The 23,877-nt window shown below is 52.6% G+C and overlaps 1 protein-coding gene and 1 long non-coding RNA gene across 47 annotated transcripts in view; one reads left to right on the forward strand and one right to left on the reverse strand.

The window, feature by feature from the left end:
* CUX1 (cut like homeobox 1) overlaps positions 1-23,877 on the forward strand; it is a 349,540-nt gene that overhangs the window by 267,626 nt on the left and 58,037 nt on the right. For 12 of the 46 annotated variants that reach the window (XM_081557723.1, XM_081557724.1, XM_081557738.1 and 9 more), the window contains 9 exons: positions 4,580-4,638; positions 7,710-7,758; positions 8,485-8,581; positions 9,604-10,275; positions 11,370-11,435; positions 12,907-13,008; positions 14,735-15,597; positions 17,516-17,681; positions 18,211-18,267. In XM_081557723.1, coding sequence (XP_081413849.1) covers positions 4,580-4,638; positions 7,710-7,758; positions 8,485-8,581; positions 9,604-10,275; positions 11,370-11,435; positions 12,907-13,008; positions 14,735-15,597; positions 17,516-17,681; positions 18,211-18,267 — 2,131 coding nt within the window. The remainder of the gene's footprint in view (positions 1-4,579; positions 4,639-7,709; positions 7,759-8,484; positions 8,582-9,603; positions 10,276-11,369; positions 11,436-12,906; positions 13,009-14,734; positions 15,598-17,515; positions 17,682-18,210; positions 18,268-23,877) is intronic. The other 34 variants (XM_081557740.1, XM_081557742.1, XM_081557719.1 and 31 more) reach the window with 8 other exon arrangements.
* On the reverse strand, positions 6,583-12,699 carry LOC145532505 (uncharacterized). Its single transcript, XR_014073300.1, has 3 exons — positions 12,589-12,699; positions 11,351-11,542; positions 6,583-7,869 (listed from the first exon to the last, which is right to left on the reverse strand). It is a non-coding gene; the product is annotated as an uncharacterized LOC145532505 (long non-coding RNA).

A 23,877-nucleotide genomic window follows, 5' to 3' on the forward strand; every position in this document is an offset into this window, starting at 1 on the left:
TGCTGCGTGGCAAAGAGCTGTTGCCTCCTCGACCCCTCGCTGTGTATCCCAGAGGACCAGGCCTCTCGAGGGTCTTTGCGTTAGTCTCTGTGCCAGAGACCCTTAAGTTGGCAGCCCTAGGCCCCATGTTATAGCTTGACTAAGATAGATGTCTTTTATAAATTTAGTGCCTAATTTGCTGCACACCAAAATACTTTGCATTTGAAATTAAATTACCTCATTATTTGAGTCTTAGCCAGGGTTTTGAGAACTTCATATAGATAATGCTTCTAGCAATTCAAGGAACGTCTGATGAGCTCCTCCTAAGTTCTGGAGCCATTAAGCTCCAGAGCTCCAGAGCTCCTAAGCTCTGTAGAATTAAACGTGAGTTCATATGTGCTAAGTCGCTTCAGTCATGTCCAACTCTTTGCCACTGCAGCCCGCTAGGCTCCTCTGTCCGTGGGGTTCTCCAAGCAAGAATACTGGAGTGGGTTGCCATTCCCTTCTCCTGGGGATCTTCCTGACTCAGGGGTCAAACCCATGTCTCTTAAGTCTCCTGCATTGGCCAGTGGTTCTTCACCACTAGCACCACCTGGGAAGCTCTATAGTATTAAACATACATGACCTATATCATAAGACATGTGTTGGAAGGGCCCTTGCAGCTTGCACTTGTGCATCTGACGTTTCCTCACCTCTGTTCTTTGCAAACCCATGTTCTCACCCGCCCCTTTCCCCAGAGAAGTGTGAGGCCTGACAAGCTAAGCCCATCACCCAGGCTCCCGCTCAGCCATTTAGGTCTGAGCTAGAAGCCCAGCTCCACACTAGACTTTTCCTCCCCGCTCTGTACAAGGTCAGACCTTTCCTCCCTGTTCCATCCCACAAGCAACTTCTCAGGAAGGCAACTCGCTTCCCAGATGCTGCGTTCACGGCACGAGATGTAGGGCTGCCGTTCCTGCCATTGGCATTGAACAGCCAGAGCTGCTTGGGCATCTGTCCTCCTCCGTGGATCTGCCCAGGGTAGCGGGGATGCTGGGAGGTGGCAGACGGGGATGTGGAGAACCTCACAGACGGAGCCCCTGGCGTGAGACCCACAGAGCGTCTTCAGAAACCGTCTAGTCATATTCAGGATGTGCTGTGCTGTTCCTAGTCAGTCAGTCATATCTGACTCTGTGCGACCCCTTGGACTGCAGCCCGCCAGGCTCCTCTGTCCATGGGATTCTCCAGGCAAGAATACCGGAGTGGATTGCCATGCCTTCCTCCAGGGGATCTTCCCAACCCTGGGATCGAACCCAGGTCTCCTGCATTGCAGGCAGGTTCTTTACCGTCTGAGCCACCAGGAAAGCCCAAGAATACTGGAGTGGGTAACCTATCCCTTCTCCAAGGGAACTTCCTGACCCAGGAATCGATCCAGGGTCTCTTGTGTTGCAGGCAGATTCTTTACCAGCTGAGCTGCCACGGAAGCCCATATTCAGGATCATCCTAGGGATAAAGTAGCAATAGCTGCCATAATAACTCACCACCATTACCGAGGGCAGTACCGTGTGCCAAGCACCACGCTAGGTGCTCAGTATTACAGTGGCACTCTGTCTGCAGGTTCCACATCCAGGGGTTTGCAGGGCCGAGTGCCCCACGCTGTTCTGTGTAAGGGACTAGAGCGTCTGTGGACTTGGTACCTCGGAGTTCCCGGAACCAGCCCACTCTAGGTGCCAAGTGACAACTGTCCCATTTAGTCCTCATGAAGCCCTGCGCCATGTGTGCCATTACCCCCATTTTATAGATGAAGAAACCAAGGCTTAGAGAAGTTAAGCGTCTTGTCCAGGGTCACTCCTGCTCAGTGACAGAGCCAGGACCTGGCTCGGGTCCATCGGGCCCCAGCCCACCGGCGCCTCACTGCCTCCTGCACTTGCTTCAGGCATCCCACCAAGGCCTACAGTGCAGAACCCATGTGTTTTTTGGGTTTTTCTTTTCCTTTCCGTGGACAAACAGACAGATGCTCTGCAGACATGTTGAGATAATTAAATAAGATGATGTGTGGGGTGTGGAGCCAGGCCTAGGATCTGGCCCACAGTGCAACGAGCATCAGCGAAGTCCAGGGGAAGACTCTCCAGTGGAGGGACGGCCTGGAGCGCCTGCTGTTGTTCAGGCAGGATGCTTCACAGCCAGACTTTCCCGGCGCCCAGCAAAGAGTCTGGGATCAAAGAACTGAGCTGAGGGCTCTCGGGCTTTTCCCCCCGAGTTGGACCCACACTGTGTGCCTCCTGCCCTGCTCATCTCCACCAGGAGAGGTCCTAAGGCAGCACCAGGCCCCCATCCAGGTGTCTGCTCACCCAAGGTCTGCAGGCATGGTCCTGGGTGCTTCCTGACTACTCTGCTTCCAGATAAACAACAGAAACTTCAGTGGAAGCTGCTTAGTTCTTCGTGAAAACTCATATTCAACCAAACAGATTCCAGTCCTAAAACCTTCTGATCTGGGCCGATCCCAGGTCTGCAGAGAGAGCCTGGAGACATGCCCTCAGGGACCCCACACCAAGATCTGGCAGTGACAGTGGTCCCGCAGCGAAGGCCCCACAGTGCCAGCATCTGCACTGGCTCCTTGTCTCCCGCCCCTTCACTCAACCCTCAGAGGTCATTGCTGCTCCCATCTCACTGATGAGCCGCCGATCGACATGCCCACAGGGCTCAGCTTGTGAGTGACAGAACTGACTCAGGGTTCCGGGCCATACCAGGTCTGAAAGCTCCATGTCCACCCTTCTTCCTATCCGTCTCCTATTCTGTGAACTCAGCCATGTTTTACATGTGCCCTGCATCCAGCAGCAGTGAGTCTTATCCTCTGAAGGTGCTTTGCGTCCTGGCAGCACTGGGTAATCTTGTAATAGGAAGGGTTTCCCCACTGTTCGACCACAGGGAGGAGAATGAAAGAATCGCTCATTCATGAGCACCTTCTGAGCATCTTTTGTTGGAAAACAAGCACCTGCTACCTCCTGTTTGATTGTGAGGAGAAACCATCATAATAAAGAAAGTTGGCCAGAGGTCTGAAAAAGGAACGAGGACAAAGCAATTCTCCACAATGGAAAATACAAACACAAGAAACCGCCCACAAAGACCACAGGAAAAGATGGGCTAAATGGGGGCACATGGATTCAGGTGAGCATCACAAAGCTGGTGGGCCAGGTGGGAATCTTCTCCCCAAATTCTAGAATGTTCTGAGTCGGCTTTCAACTGTGATCATAGACATGGCTGATCAAGCAGAGCCTGAAAGTTAACCAGAAGCCCTATAGATGGGAAGGGGCTGTTGATTCAAGGATGGAATTTGTTCACCCCAGGCCTGGAAAGACACTAAATGGCCAGGACCCTCTGCTGGCTGAGTCTTTGTCTTTCATGTCAAGCTGTCCTATTTGCCACAAAAAGCTCCTTTGGTTGCGAGAGAGGGGGATGAGGTTGTGGGTAAAGAACAAACTAGGCCTAATGCACCTTCAAAGAATGAAGCACCCTCTGCTCACCACTGTATGCCAAAGGCTCTTCCTGGAGAGAAGGCCCTGCAGGGCTCTGGATGAAATCAGCCACGTGGGCTCACCGAGTTGAGTGGAGCACATCAGAGCATCCTCATACTCGAAACTTGTGGTCATGCCCCTGGGCTAAAGAGCCAAAGAGCCCCTGACCTCCTACCCAGTGGACCATCTCTCCTCCTAAAACCCTGGAGTCTTGGGGAAGCCATCCAGAAATGCAAACGCATCTCCCCAATACCTGATACCGACCCCAGTGACAAAAGAGCTGTGACTCTTACCAGCAGGGTCCCACCAGAGGTGTTGACAACTAACCATACTCATCAACTGGCCTCACGTAGTTTGTGAAAAGCCACACACTGCTTTTAAAATGTCAGGACAGCATTTCTTCACCCAGTTTGCCATGTTGTGGGATTTCATACAAAGCGGCTTTTTCCTTGTTCTGTTTTGCACTTTTAACTCTTTCCATCTATTTTCATTGAGTTTTTTTACAACCTCATGGTTGCCGTGTGTGTGTGTGTGTGTGTGTGTGTATGTGTGTGTGTGTGTACACACCCACTCAACACCAGCCCCACGAGGGAAGGACAAGGGACAACTCCACATTGTCACCTTCCACTGTGCTTGTCTAGGCTCCCTCAGGATGCTGGATGCTTCAAAGGGGACGCAGTCAGCGAAGGGCCTTAGCCTTGGGCCTGCTGTGACTGGGTACCATAGACCAGGTGGTGTGAACAGCAGACACTTACTTCTCACAGTTCTGAGGCTGGAAGTCCAAGGTCAAGGCAGCAGCATGTTTGGTGTCTGGGGGGCTCCCTTCCTTGTTCACAGACAGCATCTTCCCACTGTGACCTCACATGGCAGAAACGGCGAGGACGCTCTCTGGGGTCTCTTTTAAGGCCCTGATTCCACTCCTGATTCCAGCCCCCTGCCCCATAACCTCACCACCTCCCCAAGGCCCCACCTCCCTAATAGCATCATCACACTGGAGGTTAGTGTCTCAGCTTTTGAATTTGGTGAGAGGGACACCACATTCAGTCCATGGCTAAGCCCATAAGCCTGTTTCAGACACTACCGCTAATAAAATCCCTCTCTGTTTTCAGCAACTGGAAGAAAAACTCAAGGGACAGGCTGACTATGAAGAGGTGAAGAAAGAGCTAAAGTAAGTGTGGAGAAGCCAGCTCAGCCCTGCACAAGCCAGTGCTCATTGGGGACATTTTCTAAGGAAGCCCTGTGCCAGTGAGGGGACAGCCCCAGGTCCTTGGCTGACCCCCCAGCACTGGTCCAAGTCCTAGGCTGCCCAGCATCACAGGTGTCTGTACTCAGACCTGTGCCTGAATTCTTCAGGCTCTTTATAAGACTCTGTGCATAGAAACTGCCAGCATGCACGGAATCAATATGCCTTTATGGGAAATATAAAATACGAGCTTATTTTTTAGCTGTAAGTTCCCCAAACAGAAGAACAGAGCAAGGTAGCGTTTTCCAGCCGAGGGCGCACACCTCCCTGGCCACACCTCCACCGAGAGGCAGCGGCTGAAAGCGTGTCCTCCTTCAGTGCTGACGCCCACACTCCAATGCCTAGCAGTTCCCTCCCTAGGCCCCACCACCCAGCCTGAGCCTCCCGCCATCTCAGATTCCTCTCCCAGAGCTGCCCTGGGCCCACCTGGAGCCCTCACGTCAGAGTCTCACCTGACCTCTCCGCCCCCCCCGCACCCCCCCCCCCCCATGGCCAGGTTACCAAACACTGCAGAGGAGTGCTTGTAGGCCCGGGTCCTCTCCCCTGCTGTTGGCTGGCTCTGCTTCCCTGGGGGCCCTGCCACGCCCTCGGGGCACCCTTTGGCCCCCAGCTGTGCCCTGACCACCCCCCAGCAGACCCCCTGGTGCCCTGCCTGACGGAGGCAGCTCCCACCTTTGCCTCGAAGTGACTCCCTCTGGTGTTGGCTTCTCCCCACTGCCCCCACCACTTCACCCCACCCCTCTACCCCCCTACCCCCATCACTGCAGACTGACCCTGCCACCCTGGTCCCTTCCTTCCTTCGCCTTCCCGCTCATCCATCAGCCCTTTTCTCTCTTGCTGATAGTTTTAATTTCTCCTTTTAAAATGAGCCAACACCCACTCACCATGCTGTTCTTTGGATTCTTAATTTCATTCCCTTGGGTTTGCTGGGGGAAAAAAAAGCCCACTGGAAGACCTCTTTGACCTTCTCGACCCCACATCAGTAGCCTCCCTGGTAGGGTGACTCCGGCGGGAGGGGCTCCCCTCACTTCTCTCCCCGAGCATCCGCACCCCCATGTCGCAGATGGCCTTTGCACACTTCCTTGAACAGCCCCTCGGCTCTCTGCATGTCCAGCTCCTCAAGCTCTGTCCCCTCGCCCACCCCATTTCCAGCTTAGGGAGGATATTTTTTACCTCTGTGCCTACCTCCCCATCCCTTCCCGTCCTCAAAAGAAAACATGTGTGCCCTCTTCTAGTGTGGAATTGGAAAAGCTGAAGTAGAGGCCTTCACCAGGCCCCCACCCTTCCCAGCCTGAGGCCTGTCCCAAACGCCTCCTCCTCCGAGCTCACCTCCGTTTCTGGGAGCCAAGGCTTCTAGGCCCCTCCCTTCTGCTCTCTCCCGGCTCCACCTGCCCAGCCGCTCGCTGGTTCTCAGCACCTCCAAGAACAGAGCCCCCCACACTCCTGCCGGCCCTTGTGTTACCTCTGCACATGCAGCCCCCACCCCACCACAACGCAGGTGTCTCTGAGAGCCCCATTCAGGTGGCTTTTCTGTTAAAATGCATCCCTGGCTTCCCACTTCGTGGTGATGCAAGCACTCTCTGGACAGTCACTGGTGTCCCTTTCTGTCCCATTTCTCTCCCATCTCCCCGAGATTCCCCCACCACCACCTCCCACCCCAGAGTCTAGAAAGCACCTTGCTCCCTCACAGCCCTTCTCAAACCCTGACAACTCTTGAGACAGATGCGTCTCCTGCCCGGGGTTTTCTCCTGCCCGTGCCGTTAGAAGCACCTGCAGGGCTCCTGAGGCCGAGGAATGGCTCTGACTCTGCACAGCACCAGGCATATAAGAGGCTGTCAGTAAATTTGTTGAATAAATGAAGAGACACAGTTTTTAGTATAAACTCAGACGCACTTAGTCTTTTCTTACATGATCCTAAAGAAGCTCACAGACAAGAATATAGTTGCAAACAACGTGACAGCCACTAAGAAAAGACAAGCTTGTCCAGACTGCTCGCCTCTCTTCTCGCGGCTGATGCAACACGGCTCAGGGTTCTTATTATTCTCAGTAGCTCATTGTAAAACAAAATTATGAGCTCCTCCTTGTTCCTGTTTTGTTAGTTTACATGACAGGAGCCACTATGAAGACACAACCGCAGGGAAACCAAGGGCGGTCGGCTCCTTACTGAACCTCTTGGGGGCCGTGGCAGAGAGGGGGTCTCCGGGGCCCTGGGCACTTTTCCACACGGTGCTCCCCTGATGGCACTACCACAGAGCTTAAAGAAAGGCTGAGGCTAGAGTCAGGGCTGGGAGAGCGCAGGTGGCTCAGTGCCTGGGATGGAAGCTTCCCTCTTTCTTGAGCGTGAGGGGAGCACCCCGGCTCTTTGGGGCCACGTGGACCCAGAGAAAGAACGTTCACGTGTGCCTCACTCTGCAAATAGCAGTCCTGGGCGCCCCAACTCACTCAGCTCTCAGACTTGTTGAAACAGGCCACAACCATAGTGGCTTCTGTGATAAGGAGGACAATGGAGAAATGAGCCTGGCCGCCCACACTTTTGTGGTGGTTCCTTCCCCTGCCTGGGCCACCAGGATGGTCCCCTGCCACCTGTGAGCCATCTGGTTATGGGACCTCACTCTTGGCCAAATGCTGGGGGCACAGGTTTATCTTCCTGACTTCCTTGTTAGAGCTTTTTCAGCCCCTCTCGGCTTTACAAATACATTCCACTTACAGCCATGTTATGTCTGTGTTCAACTTAACTTTAAAATTATACTCCGAACAGACCTGGTGTGATTCCATATGGAATGATTTACATGCTGGGCAAGAAACTTTCGCTGGCCAACTGCTAGTTGAATAGTTATTCCAGAGCCGCTATCGGATGATAAGGCTGCCAGAGAAGTTGTTAAAGTTGTCAGTTCCTCAGTTCCTGGAGCGCAGGGAGCATTAGCAGGACTGCCCCCCACCCTCCCCGCCCACCGCAGGTCCGAGCAGGGGTAACGGCTCTGTCTTGCTCTCCACAGCATCCTGAAGTCCATGGAGTTTGCGCCGGCCGAGGGAGCTGGGACGCAGGTACATGGTCTCCCTTTGCTTTTCACGTGTGCGAGCATCATGTCGCTGCTTCACCATCGAGGTTGTTTCTCCTCGGGAACGTTTCACCAAGTTAAACCAAATTATCTTTAACTTAAAAGGGGCAAAAAGAGAAAAATCAGTGTTTTTCAAACTGCTTAACTGAGTTCACGTGAACTTGCAATTTAACACAGGCAGGTACTAAGAACGTGGGTACAAACACTCTCAGATTGTGTTACAGATCAGCCCCAAATGGACTGACTTAGGAATTTTTATTATCTACTGGCTCATGTGGATGAGAAACAAGATGACAGTGGTACACGGTAACCCAGTGCCAATTAAAATCTTAAGTCATCATGTGACATCCCATTCCTGAGGCCCAGAAAGCAGCCAACTCTCGGTGGCTGGCACCAAAAAAGGTCACCTTTGCAGGGCTCTCTGACAGGTGTCAACCTGTCCCATTACTGAAGGAAGCGGAGGTCTAGACGCTCAGATCTGGGGACAAGAGAGAATAATTAGCTGTCTGCAAGCTTTGTGAGCCTAGAATGAGAAAACTTCCTTCAACCGAGATGAGTTATTTCAGAAAGGAAATTGCGTGTTCTCCACATGCATGGAGCATCCTTGGGAGGCTGGAGGCGGGTCAGATCAGAGCAGGGTCCGTGGGGTCTGGCAGCCCACAGAGCCAGGTGGCAGCTGGCCCCGTGGTGAGCACAGCTCTGCCTTGTCTAGGACGCATCCAGGCCCCTGGAGGTGCTGCTGCTGGAGAAGAACCGCTCGCTGCAGTCCGAGAATGCCGCGCTGCGCATCTCCAACAGCGACCTGAGCGGTAGGTTGATAAGTTCTCGTGGCCGCTCGGCCCCCATCCGGGGGTCGAGGAAGAGGAAGGCGAACCGTGAGTCTGGGCCGATGCATGGCGGGCGCCACTGGGCGATGGGCGATGAGAACCTTAACTAACGAGTGTCCGTCTTCCTCTTCGTCCTCCTCACACACCCCCCTCCACCCCCACCCTGGCAGAGACGGTCCAGGCGAGGCGTGCGGCCGCAGGGCATCTGCGGAGGGCAGGCAGGGCCGTGTTGCGGGGGCGCCCCCCGCCGGCACGCGCGCGTTCAGTGGCTTTTCTGGTCTCTTCCGAGTTGTGCGGCCTCTCCTGTGGTGTTTCCTGGGCTGCTTCCAGGGCCGGGCCCTGCCCTTCCCGGCTCAGTGGAGCTTTTCTTCCTTTGTCAGGTTGTCCTTGGGAACGCCTCCCCCATCCTTAGCCTTTCTTGCTCATCCCAAAGTGGTGGCGTCACTGACTGCTTCGGGTTTTGGCAGCTGGTAAAGCGTTTAAGAGTGTCTCAGTCTCCGATGATATTACATTCTTAAAAATGTGCGTGCCTTCGATCGAGTGGACTCGGTGCGGTACATTCGCCTCAGAGCAAGTGGTGTGAGAATCCGTTGGTCCCAAAATGTCAGTGTTTGCTGCTCCTCAGGTGGGGCCCTTTCTGGTTATAGCTCGAATGCTGGTGGCCTGCTGAGAGGCCCGCAACCTGCCGACTCTTTACTGTGTGTGGTACCGGCTCCTTGTCACGTTAGGAGTTTGAATCTCTGTCAAGGGGAAACTCTCCAGGCTGCAACGTACAAGAAAGGTGCAAACATGAAATGCATGTTGCTTGTTTCGGGGGGCCTCGTTTGGCTAATTTACAAATTCAATCGAAAAACAAACCAACACACCTCATTGGCCCTTGTTTTTTTTAAAAAAAAAATGCATTTTTTTTTTTTCCCTTTTGTGGGGCAAACTTTGCATCTTGGTCTTGGTTTTTTTTCCCTTTGGAATCCCCCATAATGCATTATGTTTGCCCTTCCTTGTAGGGTCAGCCAGGAGAAAAGGGAAAGACCAGCCTGAGAGTCGGCGTCCTGGACCTTTGCCGGCCTCCCCTCCTTCTCAGTTGCCCCGCAACACGGGGGAGCAGGCTTCCAATACTAATGGTACACACCAGTTCTCACCAGCGGGGTTAACGCAAGACTTTTTCAGCTCATCCCTGGCAAGCCCCAGCCTGCCCCTGGCTTCTACGGGAAAATTTGCACTAAACTCTCTCCTCCAACGACAGCTAATGCAGTCCTTCTACTCCAAGGCCATGCAGGAAGCAGGAAGCACAAGCATGATTTTTTCAACAGGTCCATACAGCACAAACTCCATATCTTCCCAAAGTCCATTACAACAAAGCCCAGATGTAAATGGCATGGCCCCATCTCCCAGCCAGTCAGAAAGTGCTGGGAGCATCTCCGAGGGCGAGGAGATAGACACTGCAGAAATCGCCCGGCAGGTGAAAGAGCAGCTGATCAAGCACAATATCGGACAGCGCATTTTCGGACACTACGTCTTGGGACTGTCTCAGGGGTCCGTGAGCGAGATCCTGGCCCGGCCCAAGCCGTGGAACAAATTGACGGTGCGCGGCAAGGAGCCGTTTCACAAGATGAAGCAGTTCCTCTCGGACGAGCAGAACATCCTGGCTCTTCGCAGCATCCAAGGCAGACAAAGAGGTGAGAGACTCGCGGTCAGCACCCACGCGTAAGCCTGGCACGGAGCTGCGTGTGTGATGATACATGTGTGCCTCACATCAGGTACAGCTCACAGTCCTGCCATTTCCAGAGCTCAGGGCCCAGGGCACAAGCCCTTAGACTCAGGGGGTCCAGCCTCTGAAACTCACTCTGCACCTCACATGAGGTGGACTCGCTGTTCTAGCACCGCATACTGGGTCGGAGGGAATTAACGCACGATGTCCTGATGCGTTTCGTGTCCAGCAGTCCTTTCGGCCTTGGGTGCTGGCCTCGGGTGGGGAGGGGCCCATGGGTGCCACCCAGCCCTAGAGCAGCAGCAGCGGCCAGGGCGGGCCTCACGTGGCGCTGGGTCCCCACGGAGGGCGAGCCGACCGTGTGGGCCCCTTCCTCCTCCCTGCACACAGGCCGGTGGCCCGTGATCAGCGCACTCCCCATGTGTTAAGTCCCATTAGCAACCTGTTCAGCATCATGAGCAAATATACCTGCCTTGAGTAAAATACATTAAAGTATTAAAACACCCTTTGTACCCTGACCCTCCGTAAAAAGATAAAAACCCCGTCCCTAATTGCAGGAACTCCTTCCCTCTTTAACAAACGATAGGAGATCCTTCTGCCAAATCAGTGCTGATAGAGAAAGGAAACCTTATCAGACAGAAATACAGACTCAGAGAAGGGAGACGTTTCAAACAGTGTCCGTTTGCACAGAGGACATTGAGCCTTTTACGGCGATGTTAACTGGAATTGACTGTCTTTGGATGATTAATATGAGCTTTGCTCTGGGGCTGGTGGGCGATTCACTTGGCGGCAGAGCTCCCTCCTCCTGACCCCCACAGCACTGGTGCCGCAGGCCACCCCCCAGTTCTGTCCAATCCCCTCTGGCAGCAGAGCTGTGGCCTCTGCAAGCCGGTCAGCCAGGGAAGGGCCTCTCAGAAGTTTCTAGTGACTCCCAAGCGGCACAGGAAGCCCTGAGCCCTCTCTGTAGCAACAGGCGGCTCAGATTTCATGTCACGCAGCCCATATCGTCAGCACCACCATCCCCCTGATTGTTTTGTTCTTACCACACTTGTTTTTCAACAGAGAATCCAGGCCAGAGCCTGAACAGACTATTTCAGGAAGTACCGAAACGAAGAAATGGGTCTGAAGGTATGTCGCAGGCAGGCGTTTTTCTTTGCAGTTAGTAACCTAGGAAGCAGCATGCCCTTAGCTGTGTATTTGGGTTCAAACTGTACAGTGTGATTCTGGCCTGGAACCTGATGGAAAAACAGAGCTAGTAAGTATAAAACAAAGCACGGGTTCAAGTACAAACGGCCCCTCCCTCCCCCCACCATGGCCCCGCACTCTACTGAGTGCAGGAGGGGGCGGCACCCCTAAGAATCAGCCCCAAACTGCAAATCATGCCCCCCCTTCACATTCAAATTACAAGTCTCCCCATGTTCTCAGAAGCAGGTGAAAGAATGACCCTTTGTTGCTCTGAAAAAAATCAGGTGACTGAGTCAGATGAGATACTGCTACTTCCTTGTCCCTTCCCCGAGCTCGGAAATCCGTCAAGGGTGCAACCGAGCAGACAGGTTGGTTCCAAATGTGGCCGGCTCGCTCGCCCATGGGTCCTGGCGAGCCAGCCCTCACTGCCCTCCTCGGAGCCGCAGCTTTAATGGGGTTCTGTGCCGGTGGTTGACTTTTTTTTAAATGGTTTGATGTGGCGGTTCATATTTAGTAAGGTATCGACCAGTTAAAACATGTGGATGGCTTCCGGGAAGCATCGAGGCCAGCCCCCGGGCCGTAGTAGCTGCAGTGCATCTGGACACGTGGCTGCTCACCATGTGACCAGAAGACAGAACTCTTGTCCTTTAGAAATGTCCGCAGGCTCCTCTCCTTGTTCATGTGCTAAGAGACCTAAAAATTTTAACTTAAGCCTCTTCCCTTTGTACATCCAAACGATGACGGGAGGATCAGCCTCGACTCCTTGTTCCTTCTGCCCATTTTTCCTCTCTGGCCTCAAGGACATGTACAGGGAGGGCCTTTAACATATCCCAAGCCAAAGCAGCTGCTGGAGTTGCTTTTAAATGACTCACACAAAAAAAGCCTTGCCCTTGAATCCTTCATTTATATATATATATATATATATATATATATATATGGAGAAGGAAATGGCAACCCACTCCAGTGTTCTTGCCTGGAGAATCCTAGGGACGGCGGAGCCTGGTGAGCTGCCGTCTATGGAGTCGCACAGAGTCGGACACGACTGAAGCGACTTAGCATAGCATATATATATATATATACACACACATATACACACACTGAATTAAATGATTGGCTCTCCCTGGTCCCAACCCATGGGTGATATCCAGCTTGGATAGTGTCAGAGCTGGTCCCACTGCCCAAACACTGTTTGACACCAGGTGGAGTCAGCAGGAAGCCCTTCCTGCCCAGGGTCACTGTACCTGCTGTGAAGTCACCCACACAGCAGGTACAGGTAAGCAGGAGGCCAGCCTGCCTCCTTGTCGTCGCTGGCCTCAACTCACCGGCAGCTATCTGTCAGAATGCCATCTTTGTGCAGCACTACCTTTTGTTCCAGGTGTGGGTTTGATGTCATTGGTGTGGCTTCTCCCTGCAGGTAACATCACCACCCGGATCCGAGCCTCCGAGACCGGGTCTGACGAAGCCATCAAGTCCATCCTGGAACAAGCCAAGAGGGAGCTGCAAGTCCAGAAAACCGGTACGGAGTCCAGGACTTACACCACTGCCTTCCACACTTATGTCGTGAGCGTTCTGTTTGGCAGTAATTAACTTCATTTACAGAGAAGGCAATGGCACCCCACTCCAGTACTCTTGCCTGGAAAATCCCATGGACAGAGGAGCCTGGTGGGCTACAGTCCATGGGGTCGCGAAGAGTCGGACACGACTGAGCGACTTCACTTTCACTTTTCCCTTTCATACGTTGGAGAAGGAAATGGCAACCCACTCCACTGTTCTTGCCTGGAGAATCCCAGGGACGGTGGAGCCTGGTGGGCTGCCGTCTATGGGGTCGCACAGAGTCAGACACGACTGAAGCGACTTAGCAGCAGCAGCAGCAGCAACTTCATTTAAAAAGAAATAGAATGTGTGTTTTCAAGCCTTTAGTACAGGAGGGAGCCAGTCTGTGTGACGTGTGTTTTGCTAATACTTACCATTCTAGGTCATTCCTTAGCCCTAGCCTAGAATCTCCATGACTTAAATGAGCAAGTAGTCTGTATCAGATTCCCTTTCTTAAATACAACACAGGCTTCTGTTATTTGGTATACATTTGACCACACACTGGTGAAAAATAAACTCTTAACAACTGCTTTATGGAACAAATGTTGGCAGGAAGGAGCAGGAAGTGTTAAAGGACAGGTGTCCCCACCTCTGTAGTCAGTCAGCCCTGGGAATCCGCCCTCAGAGCTCCCTGCGAGCCGCCTTGTCTAAGAGGAGGGGACACCAACACTTCAGCTTTTCTCCAGCTGAGCAATGATTGAGAGACGCACCAGGCTGCGGATTCAGCTCAGACCTTACGCTAGAGTGGAAACCGAGCACCCGAGTTCTCCTCCTGAGGTTCAACCCAGACACACACCTGCCCTGTGCCCCTGAAGCCCCTGCTCTGCCCAGTCCTGCCATGAGGAACCAGGGCGTGAGGCCCCACCAGGCCTGGCTGCAGGCAGCCATGACACCAAGCGCCCACCACCACCTGGCCACTCCCCTGGGTTCCTGATCTAGGGCCAACCCACTGGCCCCCCTACCCCGGCCCTCCGTTTCCCCTTCCCCTTGGTGGCCACCCCAGAGTCACCCACCCAGAAGGGAATCTGAGCTAACAGAACCAGTGGAATTTTGGAATATAGCACATGAGAATGTTAAGATTAAAGTCATCCAGGGGACTTCCATGGCGGTCCAGTAAGTGCGACTTTGCCTTCCAATGCAGAGGGTACAGGATCTATCCCTGGTCAGGGAACTGAGATGGCATACACCTCATGGCCAAAATACCAAAACATAAAGCAGAAATAATATTGTAACAAATTCAAAAAAGACACACAATAATAGCCGACATCAATAATAATAATAATAATAATAATAAATCAAATAAATAAATAAATAAAGTCATCTGGGAAAGAGTCCAGGACGGTGTGTCTCAGAGCGTTTGCACACGTTACACCCTCCACCCCCACCCCACCCCCCATCGCACTCCTGATCGTAACTCCTTTTAGTCGGTGGGGCCACGGAGCAGTAGCTTTAGCCCTTCATCGCTAAACTGTTGCATGAACGGTTCACATTTCACGAGGTGGGAAATGCTGAGATCACAGCGCAGTGAGGTTGTCCCGAGTAACCTGCAATCCGTGGCGGGTTAACTGAGAAGGACGTGGGTGGGAAAGCCCGTCCCCGCCGGGAGGGGGCGCTGTCGCCGCCGTCTCACCTGCGCGTTTGCTCCGCAGCAGAGCCGGCCCAGCCCTCCTCGGCGTCCAGCAGCGGGAGCGCGGACGACGCCATCCGCTCCATCCTGCAGCAGGCCCGCCGGGAGATGGAGGCCCAGCAGGCCGCCCTCGAGCCCGCCTTAAAGCCCCCGCCGCCGTCCCAGACGGACATCGCCCTCCTGACCTCCAAGCTGATACCCGCCTCGCCCATGTCGTCGGTGTCCAGTTACTCCCCGCTAGCCGTCTCCCTGAAGAAGCCCCCCTCGGCTCCCGACACCAGCGCCCCCGCCCTGCCCAACCCCCCGGCCCTGAAGAAGGAGTGCCAGGACGCGCCTGGGCCGGACCTCCCGGGGGCAACCGACCCCGCCGCACAGGGAGTCCTGAGACACGTGAAGAGTGAGCTGGGCCGCGGCAGTGTGTGGAAAGACCACTGGTGGAGCACCGTCCAGCCCGAGAGGAAGAGCAGCGCTCCGCCTGAAGACGCCAAGGCCGAAGACGCCAGTGGCGGCAAAGAAAAAGGCAGCGGTGGCGCTGGCAGCGGCGGCGCTGGCAGCGGCGGGCAGGCGCGGGCGGAGCGCAGCCAGCTCCAGGGCCCCTCCTCCTCCGAGTACTGGAAGGACTGGCCCAGCGCAGAGTCGCCCTATTCCCAGAGCTCGGAGCTGAGCCTGACCGGAGCCAGCCGCAGCGAAACACCCCAGAACAGCCCTCTGCCCTCCTCGCCCATCGTGCCCTTGTCAAAGCCCACCAAGCCCTCGGTCCCGCCACTGACCCCTGAGCAGTACGAGATCTACATGTACCAGGAGGTGGACACCATCGAGCTCACCCGGCAGGTGAAGGAGAAGCTGGCCAAGAATGGCATCTGTCAGAGGATCTTCGGGGAGAAGGTATGGGGTGGGGGTTCCATTAGGGGGCCTAGGTCTTCCCATTTCCTTTCACTGCTGAGGACCCGGGGGGGATCTGTCTGGAGAATGTGGCCATCACCCACTTAATTAACCAAAGAGAACCTTGGCTCGTCCACTCCCAAACTTGCAGGGAGACTGGCCAGTGACTGCTCCATTTGCTGCAGCCCCACTGGGGGCCAGGTTCCCGGCAAGGCCCTCTCACCCTCTGTGGCCCTTTAGACCTCACATCATATATGAGAGGGTGGCAGAGTCACCATTTGGCAGATGAGGAAACCAAGGCTCAAGGAAGTTGACCGTGTGCCCCAAGCTAGCAGATGACTAAGTCAAGCCCTGTCCCTGTGACTGAGCACAGCCCAGAGGCACCACCTCTGTAGGCTGTTTTGGCCAAAAAGGATCTGATCACAGAGAGAGATGACCAGCCTGCAGAGAGCCAAAAGGCACTTGGTAGAAACAGCAATCAGAAGGTGCTTGGGTATTGTCCAGCCAGAGGGGTGAAGCAACTTGCCCAGGGACGCACAGCTAGAGGTGGCACAGGCAGAGCCGTGCAGGGTCCAGGCTGTGCCCAGGACCGGCCCTGAAGACCCTTGTATTCTCATCATCCTTCCTGGCTCGTGAAAGGCCCAGTCTGTGGATGAGCTCCTACTTTCTGTTCTTGGTGCTTCCTGGTCACTGAGATTCTGGATAATGGGGATTTACCAGGTCTGCAAAATGTATGATAAACATAATACTCCAGGATAGTCTTAGATTAAATAATGACTGGCTGAGCAGAATGAGAAGCGCTCCAGTCCCGTAAAAGACAGCCTTCCTGAGGGGCACGGGGCTGGGTCAGCAGTGGCCTCGGAGAGGCCCGCGGGGGGCCTCCTCCACCACCTTCCCAGGTCCTGCCTTGAGTTCAGTGTTTGCAACATACCATGTCATGCATCCTTGCAATACGGTTGTGAACTCTTCGTCCCGATCTTGCAAAAGGTGATGGGGTAAATAGGAATGACGATGAGAATTTAAAGTCCCTTGAAATTTCTAGTTCAGTGTTGTAAAAATATCATTGGAGAACATTTAAATAGACATTTGTGCTCATGCCTTAAATTTAGCAGAGACTTAATAGCATTGAACTTGTTTGGCCCATGAGCGCAGTTTATTCTGGAACTTGAGAACTTTTCAAAGAGTGATCGGATGCAGCCCCTAAATATCTCTGGGCTGCATCTGTGTCCTGTGGGGGGTGTTTGTGCCCATACATATGTATGGCCATATGTGAGCATAAGAAAAGTCGGGTATGTACGTGCAACTTGTCGACCGTCGACACTGAGCTCCACTCCCAGGCTGGCTCCTCTGTCGCCACCAGCTCACCTCTGGGCCCCTACCGTGGAGCGGATGTGATCAGAGAGAACCGATCTTTCTAAATGCCAGGCTGGCCTGGCGTCAGTACAGGAGACAGGCGCCCAAGTCCCGCCGGCATCCGTTGCTCCTGGTTTATCTGAAGGGGTCCTTGGCCCCCAGCACCCTGGCCTTTCCTGGCGCCACCAAGAAAAGAGCAACATGGTTTCAGTGCTTCCTCCTCGGGTTGTCAGGGCGACAACCCTGCAGGCTTGGCAGGATCAAGACCCTTGGGGGAGGGGGCCCTCCCCTCCATTTGCCCGCCCCTCTCTCCCTAGGAGCTGAAAGCGGGGACCATGACTATGGCTCCCCATGCCAGGGCGTCAGCCCACCCATGACCTTGAAAAGCTTAGCCACCCCTCAACCCAGGCTGTCACCGCCCCCCAGGGGCCGGTTCTGTGCTCCGCCCCAGGAGTGCTCCAGTGCCGTCCTGCCCGGCCACGCCACCACACGGCCGTGCGTGTAACACTAAGGCCTCACTCCAGATCCAGGCGCTGATGCCACCATGTGTCCTTGGTTGCCGTTCCAGGTGCTAGGCCTATCGCAGGGCAGTGTCAGTGACATGCTGTCCCGGCCAAAGCCATGGAGCAAGCTGACCCAGAAAGGCCGAGAACCCTTCATCCGGATGCAGCTCTGGCTGAACGGCGAGCTGGGCCAGGGCGTCCTGCCTGTCCAAGGGCAGCAGCAAGGGCCAGGTAGGGGCGGCCCCACCCCCAGGCTGCTGCGGGGACCGGGGAGGGGTGTCGCGCACCGGGAGGCTGAGACGCCTCTTTCCTCCACAACCTGTTGCCATGGGACTGACTCAGTTTTTAGGAAAGAGAAGATTGTGCCTAGCTAATTTTATAAGCAGCAGAAAATGAGTTACCAATTAAGAAAATACTGTTTATACATAAATATAGGTAAAAGTCAAGTAGCTAAATCAGGGAATCAGGAAAGGAAATCAGCCAAAGGCACAGAATGAAGGCTGTCACGGGCGGCTGCTTCTGCCTGCCCCCCAGCTGGGGGCCAGCTTGCCACCAGCAGCACTTGGCCTGTCCACGTGGGTCCCTCCTGTTCTGCGCTCTGCCCCCCCCCCCAAGTCTGCCCTTTCCCGTAAGGAGTGAGGACCCTCCCTTGGCCCTTTGGGCCCTTATGCTGACCCCCCTCAGCTGCGCTCCAGGTATTAAGAAACTTGAACCCCCAAGTTTGCTTTCTCATGTAACTGTCCCCCTTTCTCTCCTTTAGTCCTGCACTCTGTGACGTCACTACAAGACCCCCTGCAGCAGGGCTGCGTGAGCTCAGGTAACTAGCCACAGTTGGGATTTGAATGATATATTTCCCTGCCTTTTGGTCTGTACTGGGGGGACTTGAAGGATCCCTCGTCCTGGATCCAGTGAGCTGAAAACACGGTATCCTGTTGGCAAACTGGGTTCTTCGAGGTCATAATTTCTAGTGGAGAAGCAGAGGGTCGACAGCTGAGTGCAGGTCCCTCCCACATCTTCTTACTCCTCACTGTGTTCTTTCATCAGTCTGTCAGCTTCTACACGTGAAGCCCTGTCTTCAGGGCTGGGGCACGAGTCAGAGACGGGTTCTGTGCTCAGGGGGCTTCCAGCCTTATAACAAGATATAGGGGACAAGGAATGGGCATTGCAGTTCAGGGCGTGATGCTCAGGAGAGTGGCATTGAGGTTGAGCTCCAGCCTGGGAGCAGGTGGTGGAGAGCATGGAGCCGCCAGCCAAGGGGCTGGGGCTGCTGCCGGCCAGCATCAGAGAGTCCTGAGGTCTGGTCTCTGAGGTAATATCACTGCCTTCCGGACTCCTGGACATGGCAGCCCCGGGCCGGCCCACGTACCAGACTCCTGGACCCCATCCGTCCCGGGCCTTCCTGTGCGCACACTTGTGCCGGCCTCTTCCCACCCAGCTCTCGGGGACAGCCAGCATCATGAGCTGTTCCTCTTCCTTTCTTTATCTTTCTAAACATGTTGATTATTCTCCGTATCCCATTGATTCATTGAAAACACAAACAAAGCTAAGTGAGGAACATGGAACCCGCCAGCCTGTTGGAAGTTTTACGAGGGAAAACACGTGTCGTGAGGGGAACAGCTGGGCGGCAGCGGCCGATACCACTTTGAAATTCCAAACCCACACACAGATGCAGCCGGAGCACACTGGGTTGCAGCTCAGTTCCCTGCCGACATTTTCTTGTGTTTGGGGTGTTCTGTCTTGAGGAGTGGAAGGCTGTGTCTAACTCGGGCTCTTGGCTTCCTTGGCTGCACCCCTGAAAGGAGCGGTTGGCCCTCTGAGAAGGATCAGGTGTACTTCTCCCTGCCTTTCTGGGTTGGCCAATCTAATTAGCAAGTGCTGGAGACCTTAACGCAGCCCTGGCTCAAATTCAAGACACATTAGGGAAATAATGGACACAGTTGTTTGTGCTAAGAGTTTCCCGGACGTTTGCATGGAAAATTAGCCCTGCCTCTCGCTTGAACAGAAAGCCGGCCTCCTGTTAAACTCTCCAAGTATTTGCTGCCCCATCAGAGTCAGGACCCAGCTTGGCAGAACGTGACATTTTTTAGATCAAACTCCCTCAGTCCTAAATAAAACAAGAAAGCGCCTACAGTTCCAGGTTGATTATAATCGATGCCAAAACCTTCTCTGTGTCTGAACAAATTCTTCAAGAGTGGCTTTTTACTTTTTATTGTTATAGCAAGCCCTCACTACCGTGCTGGAACATTCATATGACAGTCCCATTTCCAAAAAGGGAAAAACTCACAGGGCTCCTCAGAGGAACGTAAATGATATTTGTAAGAGATCAAATTACTTTATAAAATAAAGTGATTTAAACTCTTGGGGAGTCTGCAGATTGAAGGAGGGAGGGAAGGGAGGAGGAAGCAGTGAGCCCCTGGGTAAAAGTGAGTGCTGTAGAACTTTCCCCTGGTTTCTTTGAAGAGGCGGCAGGCAGGCCTCTCCCTGTTGTCATCTGAGCGAGATGGGCTTCTGCAAGGTGCTCAGTCATGTCCAACTCTTTGTGACCCCTTGAACTGTAGCTTACCAGGCTCCTCTGTCCATGGGATTCTCCAGGCAAGAATACTGAAGTGTGGGTTGCCACTTCCTTCTCCGAGCAACACGGGAGGTAGACTGCAAACCTCCCCCTCGACATGCCCGCTGTGAGTCAGCAACCGGGAAGCCATCAGTAGAAATAATAATTATGGTGATTGTGGGGAAAAGTGGAAAAATGTTTCTGATAGTCTAGGAAAATATACATTTTTTTTAATATCATGATGGTGGCCAAGCGAAAATGCTTCTCTGGATCAGGAAAGACTGGAAAGTGCTTCTCAGAATGAATAGAAAGATGACCAATAGTGACAAGATTAGGGTGGCAGTTTTCTTTGTTTAAAATTTCTTTACTATAAGCCTTACCCTTTTAGGAGTGTTTCTAAAAATTAAAGTAGTTGTGCCTTTCAGGATGTGGAATTAGATTTGAAAAACAGAATTCTCTTATAATGATGAGTGTTGACAAATCGTTGGGATGGATGGCTATTCAGTTCAGTTCAGTCGCTCAATTGTGTCTGACTCTTTGCAACCCCACGGACTGCAGCACACCAGGCTTCCCTGTCTGTCACCAACTCCCAGAGCTTGCTCAAACTCATGTCCATCGAGTCAGTGATGCCATCCAACCATCTCCTCCTCTGTCGTCCCCCTCTCCTCCTGCCCTCAATCTTTCCCAGCATCAGGGTATTTTCCAATGAGTCAGTTCTTTAAATCAGGTGGCCAAAGTATTGGTCCTTCCAGTGAATATTCAGGACTGATTTCTTTTAGGATTGACTGCTTTGATCTCCTTGCTGATCCTCCAGGATCTTTGACAGCTAAAAAAAATCAGTGTCTCAGAGAAAGCTTTCAGCATTGCTCCCCCAAAGGCAGGGGAGTAATGCCTCTAGCCTAGGATTTCTCCAGGGTTCTGATTCTCTGCTCTCACCATGGCTACCACAGAATCCTTCCAAAGAGGCCCCCAGGCCCAGAAAGATGCTCTGTCCTCGGTGGTGGCTTCATGAGGCCTCTGCCTGAGCCAGCTCAGTGTGGTGGCAGCAGGTGGCCACAGGAAGGTAATTCTAACCTTGGGTTAGTCTGTTTCTGAATGTTGGTGAGAAACAGTCAGTGTCTGAGAATCCAGGGTGCCAAACTGGCATGGCCACCGGTTTAGCCTCCCAGGTGTGGAAGGACTTTGAAAGACCTGCCTTCCATCCATAGCCTCATTCTGAGCAGAGATCGTGCGGATCTAATGCATGGCTCTGTGCTTAGTTACCATGGCGATGAGGTGCCCCAGGAGCAGAGGGCCTCACTCATCTCCACAGCGAACTGCTGACACAGGAATTGGTTTTTTGCGCTAAGAATTCCTGTCTGTCTCTTTCTACCCAGCCCCATTGCCCTCAGCGTCTCCGTTTTCCTTAATGATTTCTCTGTCGAACTTGCTGATCAGTTCTATGATAAAAAGAGAGAAAAACTCAAGTTTCTGGTGCATCATCACTTTTTCCTCTCAGCAGTTGTAATCATTTCTGAATGTCCCTTTGATGATTCGATCATCGGGATGATGGCCTCAGACATTGAGGAAAGTTGATGTCATTTTCAGCGAGTGACCTCTGCTTATTCTGGAAGCATTCGAGGCCTCCATGAAGAGTAAGGAGAACAGAAAGTTCCATGTTGATCATATGAGTAGCTTAAAAAGCAAAAACGGTTTTTAAAGGACCAGACTTCAGATCGGTTACCTGATCCTTTATTTCCCAGTAGTCTAGTTTTCTACACAGTTTTTTATAATAGGTATTTATTTATTTGGCTGTGCCAGGCCTCAGTTGCAGAACTCAGAATCTACATTGCGGCATGTGGGATCTTAGTTCCCCAACCAGGGATCAAACCTGGCCCCCTCCATTGGGAGCACAGAGTCTTAACCATTGGACCGCCGGGGGAGTCCCTCAACACACAGTTTTTGGGTTGGCTTCTTTCAAAGTTTCCAGTGTTGGGTTGTCTTTGATCTAATACGGCAAACCTATTTGAAGGCAGAGGTGCAGGTGGTCCTTGGGGAATGGTCCTCTGTGTCTCCCTTTTGTTTTTCTTCAATCTCAGCTATCATCCATCGGCTTCCCTTGCCCTGCTTAGCAATAGCAATGCTCAAGGGAACCAAACGGAGCCCTCAGAGAAGGAGAAGGGAGGGGCCGAGTGAGACTTGTCTTCTCTGAGTATGGCCTGCAGTCATTGCTTATCAGTTAGCAGAGTGTTTTTTTAAAGGAGGAAAACCTGGAGCAGTGATGAAGGTGTGCGTGTGTACATATGTGTAGGCAGGTACATAGGTACATAGTCAGATATGACTCCTATTCCATTTTTTTCTTTTCATTCTTTAAAGCTCATTTCATATTCATGGTTCCTTGGTGTGATTAATCTTTTTGCCGCAAGGGAAAGAAGGAGACAGAAGACAGTTCTTCAGAGGGGAGAAAGAAAGGGGAACAGATTTTCCAGGATGCAACTCAGTCCGTCATCACCTTACAGAAAACTGATAGGGAGGACTGGCGCATGCGCTCAGCTTTGTAACTTTTCTTTTTTTTTTTTTATTGGAGTACAGTTGCTTTACAACGTTTTATTAGTTTCTTCTGTACAGCAAAGTGAATCAGTCACACATATACATATATCCCCTCTTTTTTTGGATTTCCTTCCCATTTATGTCACCACAGGGCATTGAGTAGAGTTCCCTGTACTATATAGTAGGTTCTCATCAGTTATCTATTTTAAACATAGTACTGTGTATGTTATTGTTTAGTTGCTAAGTCGTGTCTGACTCTTTGCAGTCCCGTGGACTGCAGCATGCCAGGCTTCCCTGTCCTTTACCATCTACCGGAATTTGTTCAAGTTCATGTCCATTGAGTCGGTGATGCCATTTAACCACCTCATCCTCTGCTGCCCTCTTCTCCTTTTGCCTTCAGTCTTTCCCAGCATCAGGGTCTGTCATCTGTGTATATATCAACCTAAATGTCCCTTGACAGAGGAATGGACACACACACGTACATGTACAAGCATGCATGTGTGCACCCAATGGAATATTACTCAGCCATAAAAAGGAACAAAATTGCACCATTTGCAGAGACGTGGGTGGACCTAGAGGCTGCCATACAGAGTGAAGTGAGTCAGAGAGAGAAACACAAATATCATGTATTAACACATGTATGTGCAGACTTTAAAAAATGGTACAGATGAATCTATTTGCAAAGCAGAAATAGAGACACAGAGATAGAGAACAACTGTATCAGCTTTTGTAACTTGTTACTCTAGGAGCCCTTCCTGACTGCAGCTCACAGGCTTTCACACCCTCTTCCGATGGATTATTGCAAACTGCACAAAGGATGGCTCAGTCCCTTCTGATTAATTATAAAACACCCAGCTTTTCCCCAGCGTGTTGGGTAGGAACTGCAGGTTCCCAGTCTCTGCCCATGGAGAATTCCATGGCTCCATGTCGCTCTTCTCACTCGGCAGAGTACCAGTTGCCTCTTGAGAAGACAGCAGCTGCGTCTGTCTCTTAACGTGGGTGGTCTCATGCATGCCCCTCCCTGATGTGAGGCCACAGGGCTCTGTGCTGCATGTGGCCCTACACAGATATGGCCCCCGGTTAGGAACAGGCCAGCTTTCCTTTTTAATACACATAATGGCTTTTATTCAGTAACCATGACATGGCCAGGAGAACACGTCCACAGTTTAAGTGCCTTTGATTTAGCAATAGGATCCTGCTGAAGATTCCTCAAATAAGCCATTAGTTCCTGAATTTTAATGATTAAGTCAGGGTGGGGCATTTGGATAACTCATTAATAAGAAAAGGAATGGCTTGTTGTACCCCCAGAAAATTCCGTGGCACTGTCTAAAGCAGGCAGAGCTCTTC

Source organism: Giraffa tippelskirchi, chromosome 13 (assembly GCF_054371585.1).
Source record: "Giraffa tippelskirchi isolate mGirTip1 chromosome 13, T2T-mGirTip1v1.2.pri, whole genome shotgun sequence".
Lineage (NCBI taxonomy): Eukaryota > Metazoa > Chordata > Mammalia > Artiodactyla > Giraffidae > Giraffa > Giraffa tippelskirchi.